The sequence below is a fragment of the Macrosteles quadrilineatus genome, unplaced genomic scaffold, assembly GCF_028750875.1.
Source record: "Macrosteles quadrilineatus isolate MER2022 unplaced genomic scaffold, UCM_ALF_1.0 Scaffold_2__2_contigs__length_208266976, whole genome shotgun sequence".
In the NCBI taxonomy this organism is placed as follows: Eukaryota; Metazoa; Arthropoda; class Insecta; order Hemiptera; family Cicadellidae; genus Macrosteles; species Macrosteles quadrilineatus.
Genome location: NW_026542595.1, coordinates 2602816 through 2621950, shown reverse-complemented (window position 1 = coordinate 2621950; position 19135 = coordinate 2602816). Strand labels below are relative to the sequence as shown.

The window sequence follows — 19135 nt, the reverse complement described above, 5'->3', positions numbered from 1 at the left end:
TTTATGGCAAGGCCATGTCTCAGTGTTTGTCTCTTGTTGCTTATAACTTGAATGGCAAGGCCATGTCTCAGTGTTAGTCTCCTGATGCTAATAACTTACATGACAAGGCCATGTGTCAGCGTTTGTCTCTGGATGCAAATAACTTATATGGCAAGGCCATGTCTCAGCGTTTGTCTCATGATACAAATAACTTATATGGCATGGCCATGTCTCAGTGTTTGTCTCTGGATGCTAATAACTTTTATGGCAAGGCCATGTCTCAGTGTTTGTCTCTGGATGCAAATAACTTATATGGCAAGACCATGTTTCAGTGTTTGTCTCCTGATGTTAATAACTTATATGGCAATGCCATGTCTCAGTGTTTGTCTCCTAATGCTAATAACTTATATGGCAAGGCCATGTATCAGTGTTTGTCTCCTAATGCTAATAACTTAAATGTCAAGGCCATGTCTCAGTGTTCGTCTCCTGATGCTAATAACTTATATGGCAAGGCCATGTCTCAGTGTTTGTCTCCTGATGCTAATAACTTATATGGCAAGGCCATGTCTCAGTGTTTGTCTCTTGTTGCTAATAACTTATATGGCAAGGCCATGTTTCAGTGTTTGTCTATTGGTGCTAATAACTTATATGGCAAGGCCATGTCTCAGCGTTTGTCTCTTGAGGCAAATAACTTACATGGCAAGGGCATGTATCTTTTCAAACCGAATCCAACCCGATTTTTTGGATATCTGCACACCTCTAGTTTTTAGTTTTGTACCTGGCTTACGGCCTATAATCTTGTCTCGAAAATATCCCGTTAGTATTTCAATACCGCCTAATGCTTCGAGATACAAAAAATCTCGAAGTTTCGGGTCTTGTCCATCACTATAAAATACCCTGTGTCTGTGTACAAAAAGATTATCTGTGTACATACAGGGTTAATAAAAAGTCAAGACTCCCCCATCTAATATTTTTCTAAGTTAGAACACAGTATAGTATAGACTTCTTGTACACAGACACAGGGTATTTTACATGTGGAACTTCACATACCCGGCTATCAGTACTGTGGACCTGGAACGAATTTAGGGAAGAGATTAACAAGAGGTGGTCCAGGCATAAATAAATTGGATGCTGCATGCAAAAACCACGCTATATCATACTCAAGATCGAACTATAGTAAAATATACACAGATACCCTTTTGGTGGTCGTGCAAACTTAGCACAAAGTTTCATTTTATGATTTTGAAAAGTATTAGTGTCCCCAAAAAATGAGTGATTATGGGCTCAGATGGAGATTACTCTATATACAAGATATATTAACCTTTAAAAATTACCAATTTAATTTTAAACAGTATGATTTCAATTGGCATTTTTTTAATTACGGTATGTTTTATTTTAACCAGCCCTCATGACAGTCTGTATCTCGATCCGGATCCGAAGATCCGGATCCAGATCCGGTACCGACATTTTCTTGGATCCGCCCATCACTACTTATTTCTTTTTTTAAGTATTGACGATAGAAAAATCACAAATAGACCCAAAACACGGTAAAAGTAATACCTTTAGTAATATTAACTGATGCTTTCCAAATTTATCATAATACAGTACAGAACTTGTTGTCAAAATTAAAGATACAACCAGCCATTTTATCATGAGACAGGATGTTTATTTATACTTTAACATCCTGTTTGCGTGTTGTGGAAATGCTGAGATACTTAGAAAGAGGCAGTGAAACCGAACTGCTCTCAAAACAATGTCGTTTAAAACAAACTGTAATATTTCACGAGCGAGGGCGGATAATCCGATTATCGGTTTTTGCAAGGTCGGTTAAGAGGAGGTCTACTGTAATATGGAGCAGGTACTGATAGCTGGGAAGTTTGAATTTCTGTAGAAGCTTCCTAGAGCGAGATAGCTTTAAGAGAATATTTAACTTGAAACTTACCAGAGAATGAAGCAAAGGTGGGGGGATAGAACAGGTTGAGACTATGGTACAGACGGAAGTTGACAAAGCCCAGCATGATGGTATAAAACTGTGTGAAGGTAGACATGATCTTGAAATCCACCTCTTGTCTGCTTTGTGGCTGTCAAATCAAATTAACAAGAAATAGATGTTTTACTAGTTATTTTAAATACAACTAAAATCTTACTTAAATACATACTACTAGCAGATTTGTCAATACTTAATTGTGTGAGTAGTTGGTTGTCATGAAAATAAATTTGACTAATGAGTTAAACCTTCAAATGCAACCCATCTCCCTTGTTTAGAAAGTAAACTCTCGCACAAAGTGGCAGCTAGTACGGACAACTGCACTACTTGATGGGTTAGCTAACTGGTGTGCATGCGCAGACGAAAGGTAAAAGAAACTGGGAATGAGCTTGCCCTGTCTCTCCAATCCTAATGGTCAGTTAAGACAGACATGTCCAGGGCATAGATGGTCGTATCACTGTAAGTCATAGTTAACCTTCAGCAGTCCCCAAACTTTTTGGTCTGGCGACTAACCTTCATATTGGATTTTTTTGTGACCCAAGAGTTAAATAATATTATTAAAATTTATTATTACTATTTGTATTATTATAAGATATCTATTTTATTTTCTCTTGAGGTTTTTATATGTAGCTACTATTCATAGAAAACGTTCGCAGCAGCATAATGATAATCTGTACCGAATTTTGTAAACTATAGAATACCGGTAAGCATTAAAATGCATAAACATACGCTTGTAAATTTAGTTACCATTCTTTGTCATGTAATGACATATTTGATGTAATATAATGATAATTAAATGCCAGAAACTCAGTATCCATATCCCGTAAACTGATGCTGAGCCGGCCGAGCTCCTAGTGCCAATGCCGCGCCAAGCGATTTTATGCCTATTTTTAATCGCTTAAAAACGATACAAGCAGACTCCGTATCAAAAAAAGCTACAAATAAAAAATAAAATTCATACTTTGATCTAAAACTTTGCCCCAGGAATTTTTTTCCTTACAAAAAAATTAAAAAGTTCCTCGCTTACTACATTTTTTATGTGGCTAATGGTGTTAAAAAACGATCATCAGTTTTAAATGCCTAAATAAATTATAAAAAATATGTTAAGATCAAAACTAACTACATAGTAATAAGCACTGGCTTTTCCAGAAAAATAACATAAATTTATGTTAATAAATAAGTGTAGCAGAGTAGGTTGAGTGAAGGTATGTTTGTGTAAAACAGAGAGACTTATTCGGCCCGTCCGCCTCAGTATCCCATCAATTTGAATGGTGGGCACGGACCGTTTTCCCACCACACAGCGCGCTATCCAGTAGAGTATTGTACATCGATGGCTTGGCCGCGGATTCTAATAGCAGGACAATGATACAAGTTCTATTTTAGGGAATCCTTTGCCCCGTTTGACTTCAGATTCTATTTTTCCGTGTAGAAACTTTGAATCATCAAAAATATAATTTGAATTAACTACAAATATATTCAAATTAATGCCTTGATTTAAATTTTACATCAAAATACAACATTGCACAATCATGATATTTAGGTCATTGGCCTTTATTACGCATCTGGTTGTGTTGTTTCAGAAGAGAAGCATAATTATAAATTGTTGTAGTTGAAAACAATTATTTTGTAAGCCTAAAAACATTAGATAACTCATACAGATAACAACATACAAAGTCATTATTCTTTCATTCTTTCTGGGGTTTCCCTTCATTCACGCATTCAACAAGTTACCATGGTTACTAATCACCCCTTAGGGACTACTAAGCATTACGTAGCCTATCAGCAAACTTTTATCATCACTTATTGATAACAACAGCATTTTTATGACTTTTATATTTCACTAGCTGTCCTACCCGTACCAGGATGAAATAGAAAAATTTTATTTTTATATTTTATTATTATGTTGTATAAAATATTTAGACATCCGCCAACACTTTGAGAAGTAAAACGCAACCATACCACTTTATTTGATAAACGTTTATGGCTTTTAAATCACATAAGTAGTGGAAACCGCCATTTTTGTTGGGATTAATTTTAAATTTTGTATTTGATAATATAAGAAAATTTTACCAAATTTTCCAATGACATTAATATATACCCTCCTAAATAATCAGGTCTATAGGCCTGGGTCTTTTGATTCTTTGGAAAAGCTATGAAAATTGAATTGAGCCTAAGATAAAAGGAATGCCCAGTTATTGTGTTTAGGCCTAGTTAGAAATAATTTACCAGTAGTTATTGAACTATCTTATCAAATTGTTGTTTCAAACATAATATTTATTCCTAAAAATTGTTAACTTAATTTTAAAACCTCTTTATCATGGCTATGCCCTTATCTTAGTAATTAACAAAGGTAAAGTCATCTTAACTGTGTTTCTTAACACAATACTGTTAGGAATAAAGGTTTTAATAATGTATGGACTGTAATTGTTGTTAGAAAACCATGAATGTACAATACTATCATTTTCATAGTAATGTCAATGTATTAAATTTAAAATATTGGTTTAAATAGGTACAATATATATAAGGATTCCTAGAAGAAAATATAAAAAATAATGGTAGCCCCGTACCGTACCGATTTTGTACCAAGAACCGAGGTACAAAATGTTGTACGGTGCCGAACCGTACCGACCTTAAATTTTCTGTACCGCAGATCCCTAGTTTAAGCATAATATTATATGTATACATATCAATGAAAATGTATGCAAAATACCAAATAAAAGTTTTAGAAAAATTACCGTACCTAATGTGTGTTATTTGTCCCATCGCTCACTGTCCTCAGCATCCATTATGAAAGCCCTGTTAGTTATAGTTGTTAAATAAAAAATATAAACAATTGAATATTGATATATGATTAATTTCGTACACTAACAAGGATAATCCTAATAACGATTAAATAAATTTAATTTAATTTACAAAAGATGATTAAAATTTGTTTACATCTGTCCCCAGACCAAAGTGGTAAATCGTGGAAAATTTTACTTCCCTATCACTGTTGGCAGCCGCGGTCTTTTGTTGCAGAGAGGGATAGGTAGTAGCCTATTAGATCCGCAAAGAGTTGTTGTGTACTGTTGCCATTGTTTTTTAGTTAAATATTTAAAAGTTAAGTTGTAAATCAAATCAATCAAGATATTGGAGTCGTTAAACCCCCTTCCCTGCCCTCTCTACAAACAGGGGCGTCGCCTAGGGCGGGGGGGGGGGTGGTAGAGGGCAGAATCTGGGAAAGAGAAAAGTTGGGAATTTTCTTGTCACAAGTTGGGACAGTGGGAAGTCATATATAGAAGAAAAATATATTTTTAAACTAAATAAAATTTAAATATTTGCAAAAATCCATCAAAGATAAAAATGTTGTTTGACTTCAACAAATAAACATGACGTTTCTTTGATTTCATTTAACTTTGATTAAACTAGGCTAAACCATGGCTAAACACGACTTATTTTAAGAAATCAATAATCAATTAGCAGTATAGTTTGTTGGAATTTCATTTACGAAAAATGTTGTTCCTTATTGGACGTATGTTGGCTACCTTGATCCTGTCCTGTGTTGATGATTCTTAATGATTCGACTGGCGAGACTGCGAGTTTGAATTTTGAAAATGCAAGCGATGTAGCTCTTGAGTTGAATTATGTTGTTTGTTAGTGTTTACAAGAAATTCAAAAATATTTTTCATGTCAGTCACATAAACTATATTTTACTAGAGAACCCGTGCGGCTCAATGAGTTTTATGAAAGTTAACATGTTGATCTTAATATCAGCTTCTAAAAGTATTTTAATTTCATTATTTTGTAATAAAATATTTTTGTCTATACTAATTTGTACTAGGCTTATTTTATATCCCTAAAATTTTACACTGCTGCATCTGCTACCACAATGGTTTGTAAAGTTTTTTGGATTTTAAACGATACTTATTCAAGTTTTTTGAAGTCATAAAATTGCATTATGAATTGGTAAAGTTTTGGACGTTTTTTGAATTGAGTAATTTTGTATACTAGCTATGTTTTGTTAATGCAAGTTGATAAATAAATACTGAATTGAGTGTGACTGCAGTGTAGTATAATAATTTGTAGATTTTTTAATATAGTACAGAAATTGATTCCTTGAAATAAAAAATAGTTGGGAAATCTATGTTAAGCAGTTGGGAAATTTGAGGCTTCTCCCCCCTCCCTGGAATTTAGCCAAGCAAAGCCACTGATTACAAAAATAGCGGCTGTTTTCAGAAACATAATTTTTTGGGATTAATACAAAAAACTTATTCTTAGTCACATCCTGTAGAGATAATGGTTCCCATTGGCGAGCGTGGGAGCGGAAATGCCGAGATCCTAGAAATCGGCAGTTAAACCGAACTGTTCTCAAAGTAAGATGGGTGAAAAAAAAACTGTAATATTTTACAATCGAAGGTGGATAATCTGATTATCGGTTAATGCAAAGTCGGTTAAGAGGGGATCTACTGTACATGTGTTGTAAAAATTTGATATTTTGTTTTGCTCAGTTTATATTATGAGTTGTGAGATACTACAAAACTTCAAGAACTTTCACTTGCCCAAAGGTAAGATTTTCACCTTATGTTTCTGTTATTTTTTCTAAATAATTTATAGTTTATCAAATTTGTTTGGATTGAACCCATTTGTAAACTAAAATATAGCTTAGATTCTTCAATGGCTGCCATTTTTCACTTCTGCGGCTCGTCGTTCACAGCCGCATCCCGTCGCCCTCGATATATCCCGTTGCTCAAGCTTATATATTCGTTCTTAATTCAATACAAATTGCAATTTTTTTATAAAATAAATCCTGTTCATTATAACAGGGAATTTTTTTCTGTTTTTACTGTTCAAGCTGAAACAAAAATACAACTTTTGCTTAATACATGCCGGGTTCTATGTTTTAAATGTTAAAGACACCCTGTTTTCTGGTATTCAAACCACTAAAACAAACAACAGAATATCTAAACCTCAATAGTGTAGCATATGGTTAGAAAGCTTATAAAATGGCGCAGTTTTTAACATATTCGGACACTTTCTTGTATACAGGGTGTGAACAAATACAATAGACCAATGTTTTTTTAATTTTTATCAAACATCTTAATTTTTATCTCTGAATCTATTTACAATGGAGTTTTTACAACTGATCCTCCGTAATTTTCTATTATTCTTATTCAAAATTTAATGTAGAACACGAAAATGACATTGTCTACTCAAATCCATTTACAGGTAATTGAGAAATAGCTGTATTCAGTTTGAAAACATAGTTATTTTTGAAAAACATAAAATAATTCTTTGGTTAGCTAATTTTTGGACTTGGAACGTTTTATATGCATCATTACACTGCATTTACTTTGTACTTACGCCAAAAAAATTTTGTCACACTGATGACCAGCCACCCTGTAGAACAATATAATTAACATTGTTTTCAAGCTTCTCAGATCCGTTTTAATAAAACCTTGCAAATGAGCAAAAAATAGGCAGACATTAAGGCCAAAACAAGGGACACTCGGAGGGTTAAAATTAGGGAAAAAAGTTGTTTAAGCTCAACCATTACTTGGAAGTTGAAGTTTAATCTAGGTCTTAAAACAGTACATTAAAGGTATAGTTAAATACCCCGCCGCAGCAAACCTGCAGACTTAGCGAATTTCCATTTGCCTGATTGGATTTACACTAAAATGTCTCCTTAAAAATATCACATTTGTTCCCTATTTAAACAGAATTAGTTTAACGAGTACTTAGGTTTGCTGCAACAGGGAGGGTAAAAAAGTTTTTTTTTTAATGTAAAATGTTAAAAGTTACTGTAGTTTAGTAAGAAATTATTGTATTTTCCAAATTTTATCAAAATATGTTCAAAAACAAGCAAACTACAACAGTTGACTTATTCTCCATAAGAATAACATGGGAATTTTAAAATTACAATTTTTTTAAATTTTATTTGTAACAATTAGGCGCATAACTACGCGTTAATATACTAAATTATTCGTTTTTTAAGCTCTACAAAGTGGTTTAGAAAGAAATTGTGAAATTTGTGTTTTTAGGGTCAAAAATGGGAAAAACCTATTTTTACCCCATAAACCCCTGTTCCCATAGTCCGATCATGCTGGTTCGCGTCATCATTCAAGTTTATCCCGCCTTACACCTTCAAACCAAATTTTATCAAAATCGGACAAAAATTACTCAAGTTATCGTGCGGATGGACACACACACATATATATACATATATACAGGGTGAGTTTTAAATGTCCCCCCCCCCCAACTTTTTTCTACATTTTTTCAAATATCAATCCCAGACCGCTTTCAAACATTGTTGGGTAGTAAGTACTTCATTTTGACAAGGTGGTCATTTCTGGCCGCCATCTTGGATCCGCCATATTGGATGCAAAATATTTTTTTCTAATGTAAAGGTGGGGTTGTGACCCATTATTTTGAACTAGATTTTTACCCTGATTACAATGCCACAAACCGGTTCAAAAAATATTGATTCATTCCAAAGTTATGAGGGCTTTTTAAAACTTTATTTTTAGCCCATTTTAACATTGTGCATTTACAAACTAAGGACCATAATCTCAAAATAGTGCTAGATAAAGATAAATATACACTACCAGTCATTGTCGACTTATTTTCACTTAGTTATGACTGATGTAATTTTTTCGGCCGCCATCTTGGATCCGTCATTTTGAAATATGATAAATTATTTTAAATATGTAAGGGGTGTTGTGACCCATCATTTCGTTTCGGATTACTTTTTTAAGCTGAACTCAATTTCATGATCCGTTTTTCATTTTCATATTTTGATTTTGAAATATTAACATTTTTAACCAAAAAAATTCAATATCTCATAAATAAAACTTGATAACAAAAAAATGATTGCGGCAATGAGTTTAGATTTAAAAAGTAGTTCAAAATGATGGGTCACAACACACCCTTCATATTTAAAATAATATATCACATTTCAAAATGGCGGATCCAAGATGGCGGCCGAAAAAAATACATCAGTCATAACAAAGAGAAAATATGTTGACAATGACTGGTAGTGTATACTTATCTTTATCTAGCACTATTTTGAGATTATGGTCTTAGTTTGTAAATGCACAATGTTAAAATGGGCTGAAAATAAAGTTTTAAAAAGCTCTCATAACTTTTGAATGAATCAAGATTTTTTGAACCGGTTTGTGGCATTGTAATCAGGGTAAAAATCTAATTTGAAATAATACCTAGGTGACAACCCCACCTTTACATTTGAAACAAATATTTTGCATCCAATATGACGGATTCAAGATGGCGGCCGGAAATGACCACCTTGTCAAAATGAAGTACTTACTACCCAACAGTGTTTGGAAGTGGTCTGGGATTGATGTTTAAAAAAATGTAGAAAAAAGTTGGGGGGGGGGACAATTAAAACTCACCCTGTAGATGCATAAAAATTTGAACGAATTGTGTTTTTGGCCTCTGGGGACATCAAAATGAAAAACTAAATCGGTCCCGGGCCTAGGTCTTACCATGAGACCTACGGTAATAGCTACTTCCCTATAGGGAAATTCGCTAAAAACACATTTTAATCTTTTATTTTGAAATTCCATCAATTTGACATTCACCTTTAAGAATTACGCCGACAAAAGACAAACACAACCAGCTGTAAATGTATGTAGTACTGTAATGCGCTCTCCTCACTAACATTGCCTTGGTTTGAGCCCAGCATTTGGCAAGGAACATTGTTATTGTCACCGCGTGTAGTGTCAGTTTCGTACTACATTTTGGTGGAATTCTTTTTCAGATCGGTCATTTTTTTACTTTCTCCACCTATACCATAGTATATAGAGAAAGTATTGTTTTTCTCAAAATTTTCGAGTTTGAGTTTTGAGTGGATATATCCATTTTGGGTCCCCCTGGACCCAAAAAAGTGGTTTTCGAAGTGGGGTCTGTGTGTGTGTGTCTGGATGTGTACAGAGCTACAGACCACACCTGTAGTCCGATTTTGATGAAATTTGGTATGTAGGAACTAATCCATGGTATCTCCAGGCATTTTTTCATTTTTTTTAAATTTAGATTTTTCCATAAAAACCCATAAAATAACGGAAAAATCGGATTTTCTCAAAAATGGCCTGAACGATTTTGATAAATATTTAGTATGTTGTAGCCCTTTACATTCTGAATAAAATGGTGGAACTCCCATTTCTGAAAAAATTACGGTTAAAAAGTTATTGCAAATTATGTTATTTTTCCATTAAAACCCCCATAAAATAAGAGAAAATCGTATTTTCAAAAGAAACCTGTTTAGATTGAAACTATTATGTGATAATCCTTATAATTCCAAACAACATAGTGCAACCCCCCATTGCTGTAAAAAATATTGTTCTAAAGTTATTGTAACTTATGTTATTTTCCCATAAAAAACCCATATAAAAAACGGAAAAATTGATTTTTCGGAAAAAAAACCGATTCTGATTGAAATCCTTCTGTTTTGGTCCTTATGATTCGAAACAAAATAATGCATCCCTTCATTCCTGTCAAAATTACTGTTCAAAAGTTAGTGAAACTTTTGAGATTTTACCTACTAAATACCATAGTTACTCTCATCGCCTACCCATGGTAAAGGTTATTGACAAGCTAATGGGAGAAAGTATGTGTCAGAATGCTGATACCGTTTATTTATCTTGCTGACTGTCCGTGTCAGTGCTTTTTGGACAGTGTGTGGTTTTGCATTAGATTTTGTTGAGATAAAAAATTATTTACTCAGTCCTGTAGGCTCAACAGCTGTATAATGTAATTCTGATTAATATAATCATAATGTTAGTTTGTTTAAGTTGTTATGTAAACAAACTATTAGTCTATTAAATGGTTCTCTAACAGTTCTTGCATTTCTTTTATCCTACTAATAAAATCAGTTTATTACAACAGGTTATGGGCCCAGACTTGACTTATTTCCTTGAGCTCCTAGGGGGAGCATAGGGCCTCGACGAACACTCTCCAACGGTCTCTATGGTTTGCCAGTTCCTTTGCTCTAGCCCATGTCATGCCTTGTCCCTCCAACTCTCTCTCCACTGTCCGTCTCCAAGTGGTTCTTGGTCTCCCTCGTCTTCTGCTTCCTTGGGGGTTCCAGTCCAAGGCCTGTCTCGCCACTGTATCCTGAGATTGTCGTAGGATATGCCCGATCCACCTCCACTTTCTTCTTTTCACCAGCCTTAAAATAGGCTCTTGCTGGGTTCTAGTCCACAAATCTTCATTGGAAATTACATCGGGCCACCATATGTTTAGTATGGTTCTAAGGCATTTGTTGAGGAAGGTTTGGAGTTTTCTTGTGGCAACAGCTGTTATTTTCCACGTCTCACAACCATAGAGAAGGACAGATTTGACATTCGAGTTGAAGATTCGGAGCTTTGTTTTCCTTCTAATCTCGGAGCTCCTCCAAACTGGTCTCAGCTGGGCGAATGCCGCCTTTGCTTTGTTGAGCCTGTTTGTTATGTCCTGGTCAGCTCCTCCATCCCTGGCCACCAAGCTACCTAGATAGCAGAACTCATTGGTTCTTTCTACCTCTTCCTCTCCAGTTCTAAGGGGGGTGTTATTCCGGTTATTCAACCTCATTTCCTTGGTTTTCCTTGCATTTATCTTTAAGCCCACCTGTTGCGCTTCCACTTTTAAATCGTTCAGCTTAGTTTCAATATCTCTGAAACTTTGAGCCATGATGCATAGATCGTCTGCAAAATCCAGATCTTCCAGCCTTGAATTAATTCCCCACTGGATTCCTCTGTTTCGATTCATCGCTTCCCTCATAACGAGATCAAGGACCATAAGAAAGAGGATAGGTGATAATAGGCATCCCTGCTTGACTCCTGAATTGGTTTTTATTGGATCCGACAAAGACTTATTCTGCACTACCTGGCATGTAAACTCTTCATACATGGCTTTTACCAGTCTAATAATCTTTGGAGGTATACCAAAAGATTTCATTGCCTTCCAAATGCTTTGTCTGTTAATTGAGTCGAAGGCTTTCTCAAAATCGACGAATACTAAATACAATGCTGCTTGGTGTTCGGCAAACTGCTCGAGTATTATCCGCAGGGTATTTATGTCGTCGATGGTCGATTTATTTTGCCGGAATCCCACTTGTTCTTTCCTGATTTTTTCATTGACAGGAATTTTAATTCTATTTAAGATAATTCAAGCAAAAATTTTGCTACAAACAGGAAGCAAAGTTATGCCCCTCCAATTGTTACAGTTGGAGAGATCACCCTTCTTTGGTAGTTTTACCAGTACTCCTTTACTCCACTCCTCTGGAATCCTTTCTGTTTTCCAAATTGTTACTAAAAGAGGATGTAGAATACGAGCTGTTAGGCCTGGATCAGCTTTCAAGGCTTCTGCAGGAATATTATCAATGCCAGGAGCCTTACCGGATTTCAGTTCTCCTACCGCTTCCTCAATTTCATCCAAGCCTGGTGGTGCTTCTGATATTCTGGGATCGGGTCTTTCATTTTGTAAGTGGTGTTCAGCTCCCTCATTTCTATTTACCTCTAAATTCCCTGTCACATTCAACACTTCCTGGAAATGTTCACACCATCGGGAAATGTGGACATCGTTATGGGCCCAGACTCGCAAATAACTGTGTTTATTTATTGGATTTGTTAGTAGGATGTATGTGAAAGAAACTGTGATTGATTGTTATTTGTCTTTTTGAAAAATCTTGTTCAGTTGTCTTCAAGTGTTTTGTCTACCATGGAAATTTCTAAAGTTTATGTACTTGATAAACTGGAGGGTCAATCCAATTGGATAGATTGGAAATTTCAAGTAGTCATACAGTTTCGAGTTCATGGTATAATGGAGGCTGTTGAAGGAAAGCTTGTATACCCTGAGAAACCAGGTGAAGATGAAGATGCTTCAAAGATGGACAAATAGCAGAAACAGGTTGCTGTACTTGAAAAGAAAGAATTTTCGGCACAGAATATCATTGTTTCATCTGTTAGCAGTCAAGTAAGACAGCTTATAAATATGTGTTCAACTGCACAGGAAATGTGAGGGAAACTTTTGAGTATTAACAGAGAACTGAACAGAGACAAGACCGTCTGTTTAATGAATTCTTTGGAATTAAGGAAAAGGACTCACATGACAGTGTAGCGAAACACATAGCAAAGCTGGAAAAACTTTGGGTTGAGCTACAGGACGAAACTTGGAAAGAAGATAAAGTTAAGCTTCCTGATTCATTATTCCTAAATAGGGTGTTGAATACGTTGCCCTGTGAATATAGTGAATTCATTAACGCTTGGGAGTCTGTACCGAAGGATCAGAGGACACTGTCATTACTGAGAGAGAGACTGTGTACGGTTGAAATGAGAATGAAGGAGCGAGAAGTTGGAGGTGTAAAGGAGTCTAATGCTGCATTTTACACTGGTTCAAAACATAAAACTTTCTCAAAACCTAACTTTAACCGTGTGAAATCAACATCAAGCATAATAACCAGTGATGTTGGAGCTGAAAATAAGAAAAAGAAATGGAGACCTAAATGCTTTTCATGTAACGAGCTTGGTCACATGAAGAGGGATTGTCCTAATGTCAAACAGTCACTAAAACCTGGAAGTGCTTTTGTTGGACATTGTGATCGCTCACAAGAAAGCATCGAAGAATGTAATTGGATTGCAGATTCTGGAGCTACGCAGCACATGACAATGAACAGATCATGGTTTGTGACGTACGAGGCATTTTCCACAGTTAAGCATGTTGGAGTTGGAAATGGTCAAACCATGGAAGCACTCGGCAAGGGTAACATAATTGTAGAGATGATTGTGGGAGGAAAATGCAAGAGAAATCATTTGGAAGATGTTTGGTATGTTCCTGAAGTAGGCAAGAACTTATTTTCAATTTCCTCTACGTTGGACAAAGGTATAATTTCTACTTTCAGCAAGGACAAATGTAACTTTTTCAAGAATGGTGTTTTGGTTGCTCAATCACATAGAAAGAATGGATTTTTCATTATGAATATGAAAGTTATTCCTATTAAAGATGCTGAAGCTCAAGTTGCTTTGAGAGATAATTTACAACTGTGGCATGAGAGATTAGGGCATCAAAATAAGCGTTATGTTTTGACATACCTGAAGAAAAATGGTATTGAATTCTCAAATTCAGGTACTAAGTCTGAGATATGTGACGCTTGTATTGTTGGCAAAATGCATCGGTTGAGTTTTGGTACTCGCAAAGAGCTTGTTAATCAACCTGGTGATCGCATAAATGCTAATGTTTGTGGCCCAATGCCTGTGTTATCAGTTGGTGGCAATCGATATTTTGTCGACTTCAAGGAGCCTGTGGAACAAAACAAAAAGTTTCCTACAACTGAAACCAACTCTTCAACAACTGCAAGTTTACCTGACGAAGAAGGACAGAGGTATAGTTTCAGAGACAGATCAAAATTGAAGCCTCCTGTGAAACTTGCTGATTGTGCCCTTTTGACATGTGTTGCAGAACCTACTAAGTGCAAGGAAGCGGTGACATGCAAGGATTCTCATCATTGGGTCAAGGCGATGGATGAGGAAATAAAGGTGCTTAGTCCAGTGTTCTGGTGTAGTAAACGCCAGAAATGTGTAGCTTTGTCAACTACAGAATTTGAGTTGATTACTGCAGATTGCTGCAAGTTTGGCTGTAGGGGAAGCAGTGTGGCTCAAGAGAATACTTCAAGATGTAAGGATACATGAGCAGCAGTTTTCTTTTCTGAGTAAAGTGTCATTTTTTAGGGGAAGTGTTGAGATAAAAAATGATTTACTAAGTCCTGTAGGCTCAACAGCTGTATAATGTAATTCTGATTATTATAATGTTAGTTTGTTTAAGTTGTTATGTAAACAAACTATTAGTCTATTAAATGGTTCTCTAACAGTTCTTACATTTCTTTTATCCTACTAATAAAATTAGTTTATTACAACAGATTTCGTGACATCGATTAGGATGACGATAATGACTGTAGTGAGCACTGTGGAAGGAACCTAACCAAAAAATGGTGCTTGAGGCCTTTTTTGTGGTATTTTTTTATGGTGTATCCGAGTAGTTAGCCCCTGTTTTTTTTCCTTTTCATATGAGGGCCTGTTAACCCTTTCAGTGCTAGGCCAATAATTCATATTTTGTAAGACTTTTTTGTTTGCCTTTTAATTCCATTACCTGTTGTTGAATTTTAACTGTCATGTTGTCACTATTTTATTAATTAGGCTAATTTTGAATAATAACACAATAAGAAAATATATAAGAAAGATAAATCCCAGTATTTGTAGTAAACATCAAATAAAACTTAGTTTTTGTTGTAATTTTCCTGGTTTTCCTATAAATTTTTATGTTCTGGTAGCATTATTTGAAACCAAAATCTCATAAAATCATAAGACATATAGTTTACAATGTAATATTGAATTTAACCTTGATTTAGTTGGACGAGGTTATCGTAATATAGCCATTTTAGGGAAACTAATGTTTTGCAGCAAAGTCTCAGGAACACATTTATGATCACTGTTGTGTTTAAACTAAAAGATTTCATCTAAATAGTCCGTGACTAACTGGTGCTGCTACCTAGTAACGCATTGAACAACCATCTGTAGCGCTATCTGTTCGCAATCGGTGGCGACAGCTTAAATACCGGTTTTTGACTCCTCAGTCTTCAAGCACAGATAGCGGAGAAGGCTAGGGCGTGTGTCACTTGGCCAGTGGCATTCGTCTGCTCGGGTTCGAATCCCGTCCTGTGTGGCAAATAATTGGTGACCTGTGTGTTTGTAGCGATATACTACAACCACTGGGGCATAGTGAGGTGTTCATAATCCTTGGTTTAGACATACACCTCGAAATCATTGGATTGGGCGAATCTTTTAGCTAAGTGGTTGTTAGTGTATCCTATGAACATGCAGGTCACCAATGGCCGTTTTGCTATTTTTTTTTTAGATAGGCCTAACCTTCCTCTCTATATCCCTTAGAGATTTTTTAAAACAACGATATATCGTTTCATAGCACTGAAATGGTTAACACTTTTGTTTAGTGCTGCTATCTGTAGCTATTAATTAATAGGGTGGGAGTGTAAATATATTTTTTTTATATTTATATAATTGTTTTATTATTACTTTGTACTTGCAAAGAACAATATTACACGTGTCTGTGGGGTTGTGCGACCAAAAAAATGAACGGCAACAGTACATGGACCGGCACCAGTTGCGGCCTACTAATTGGGGTTAAAATGACATCATCGAATCCCTCTTTTATGGATGCGAAATCATCTCCAATCTACCTCTTGGACATATGGACATCATTTACTGGTAAGTGTGCAAAAAATTTTTTTTAGCACTTTAGGAGATATAAAGCTAATTTATACAGCAGTAAACATGTTAAATCCACTAAAGAAGCAAATATCAGGTTTGGTGACATTACTAACATTTTATATAAAAATAGGGTACGGAGAGACTGAGGGAAATTAATGGAATTTAACTTTAACAGTAAATCATCAAAGCTGGCTTGCTCTGTGCTTCTACAAGGTTCGAATTAAAGGAGTCAAGAGTTCCGGAAAATCCGGGACTGCGCAGTTTGAATGTGATCTTAATATTGACGTCCTGATAATAATATGGGAATCCACCTTATCAACTTTTCAGTCTATTACTTTTTATAGTGTATACTGATAAGTTGTTAAAACATGATCAGCAATTATAATTACTTAAGATAAGGAATGTTTGATGGTATCAAATCTATTTGTAAAATTAATCCTCCAGAGTACACACTTTTGTGTTTTAAATTAACAGGTGATAAAGTTTTTGTCAAAAATAAATGTCTAGACAAATACAGATAGTGTCACGGTGCGTGGCGCCTCACTGGAGCATGCGCACTAAGAGCTTTCCCCCACTACGCCTCGATGTACGGTACAGTCACGTTCAAATACTGAATTTGTGAACTAGCATCAGCTGTCAAAATAAGTTTGCTTTATGTTTACATTTTTTTATTTTTCTGTCTCTCTCCCACTGCCTCCCCTACACGCCAAGCACGGTGAAACGGTCTGTACTTATGTCTGCAAAAACAAATATTCTCACAAAATTTTAACAAATTTTAATGTGAATGCTTCATAAGCTATCTGATTATTTGTTGCAAACCATGACAACAATTATTTTACATCAGAATGGATAGTCATTCTTATTTGTTCTCTCCCCCACTCCTCATTGTAACTATTCAGTTTACCTGGAAAGAGAACTGGTGTGGCATTATCCAAGTGATGGTTTGACCCTTAAGCTCCACTTGGAAGTAATAGCCTTTGATAGACACAAAAACCTGAAAGAGAAAACCAAAAACAAATAATGTAGATAAATATTTTAGAGTTAAAAAGTAAAGATAAAGATAATACAGTATCACACTATCAAACATCAAGTGTACATAGTATCATTATGCTTAGTGGCCCAGGATCACTTATAGAATAAAATGGTTTATATTACCTGTCCGTCAGTGATCCTATTGTTGTCGTCTTATGCAACCGGTTTCAGGATTAAAATCCCATCATCAGGCTGTTAAAATGTCATCGTCGTCTCCCGGTCACGGGAACGTCATCGTCGTCTCCCGCGGTCACGGGAACGTCATCGTCGTCTCCCGCGGTCACGGGAACGTCATCGTCGTCTCCCGCGGTCACGGGAACGTCATCGTCGTCTCCCGCGGTCACGGGAACGTCATCGTCGTCTCCCGCGGTCACGGGAACGTCATCGTCATTTCCCGCGGTCACGAAAAACGTCATCGTCCACATGCGCGATCGCGGCAAAATTAAGGCTTGTGCCTTATATAAATATACTAACACAAAATAAGTGAATTAAAAGAAGAGATTATAAACATTGAAACACTTTTGTATTAAGAAAGAACTACAATAAAATCAAATATATAGTTTACAAAAAGTCAGCTGATCATATGATAATTTTAACATTCAAAGTATAGTTGAGACAGTAATTAGCAGATTCAAATTAATGTCAAAACCATGTAGCCACATACTCCCCTCCCAGTGTCAACGAGGAACGTAACGATGCGGGGGATGAACACTACGACCTGATCTTGTAAAAATCAGTGTTTTTTTAAGGTCAACATCTTCATTCCTGTCTTTGGTCTTGTCTACTTGAGTTTCTCTAGATTGCATGTCATTTTTTTTTACGTAAATGGTCGTATCGCTCATAGAATCTTGAAGGAGGAATGCCGGTTTGAGTCGGTCAATAGAAATCGACGTAGGTCCTCGTGGAGTAAGAATAGTAAACCACTTGTCAGATCGCGAAACCACTTGGTAAGGACCATCGTAGACAGCTTGCAACGGTCTTCGGAATGAATCATGACGAACAAAAACATGGTTGGATGTTCTTAATTCTGGATGAACAAAGACCTTCTTAGAAGAATGGTATTTGGCTTCTATTGGTTTGAGATCATTCATTTTTCTTTTCAGATTGTACACTAAATCAGGAACATTTGTTGAGGTATCTTCTGTGGTTTGAAAAAGATCGCATGGCAGTCTGATGGACTGACCTAGTGTCATTTCTGCAGCAGTAACATTGTGTTCTGGAATAATATAAGATCTTAGTCCCAGTAGAACCATTGGTAACGTCTGTGTCCAGTTAGATGTGAGTTGAGCTGTTAATGCAGATTTCAGATGTCGGTGCCATCTCTCGATCTTTCCATTAGCTTCAGGGTGATACGCTGTAGTTTTAATGTGATGGATACCGAGATGTTTTGTTAATTCCTTAAATAAATTGCAGTCAAATTGTCTTCCTCTATCTGTAGTAATGTTTTGAGGAACTCCAAATCTAGCAATCCAGGTAGAAAGAAGTGCTTCTGCAACTGTTCCAGCAGTAATATCCTTGATAGGCGTTGCCTCGACCCATCGAGTAAAGCGGTCTATGATAGTTAGCAAGTACGTAAATCCTTGAGAAGGTGGCAAGGGTCCAACTATGTCCACATTGATGTGAGAAAAACGTCCATTAATGTTGTTGTAAGCTCCAATCTCAGAAGTAGTATGTTTCCAAACCTTTGATTTCTGGCAAGCTACACATGCTTTGGCCCAAAGTCTGACATCTTTATTCATGGAAGGCCAAACAAAACGTTGTTTAATAAGGTCCAGAGATCCTTTGATTCCAGGATGTGCCAGGTTGTGAAGGGAGTCAAATAACTGCTTTCTGAACTGTTGAGGAATAAATGGCCGTAGCCTTCCAGTACTTGTGTCACAACACAGCT

The 19135-nt window shown here is 35.9% G+C and overlaps 1 protein-coding gene across 1 annotated transcript in view; it reads right to left on the bottom strand.

Moving 5' to 3' along the window:
- The window catches only part of LOC128986282 (pescadillo homolog), an 85089-nt gene that overhangs the window by 31297 nt on the left and 34657 nt on the right, over positions 1-19135 (bottom strand). The window contains exons 5-6 of the mRNA XM_054406557.1: positions 17120-17209; positions 1922-2060 (exon numbers count right to left, since the gene is read on the bottom strand). Of these exons, the coding sequence (XP_054262532.1) occupies positions 1922-2060; positions 17120-17209 (229 nt within the window). The remainder of the gene's footprint in view (positions 1-1921; positions 2061-17119; positions 17210-19135) is intronic.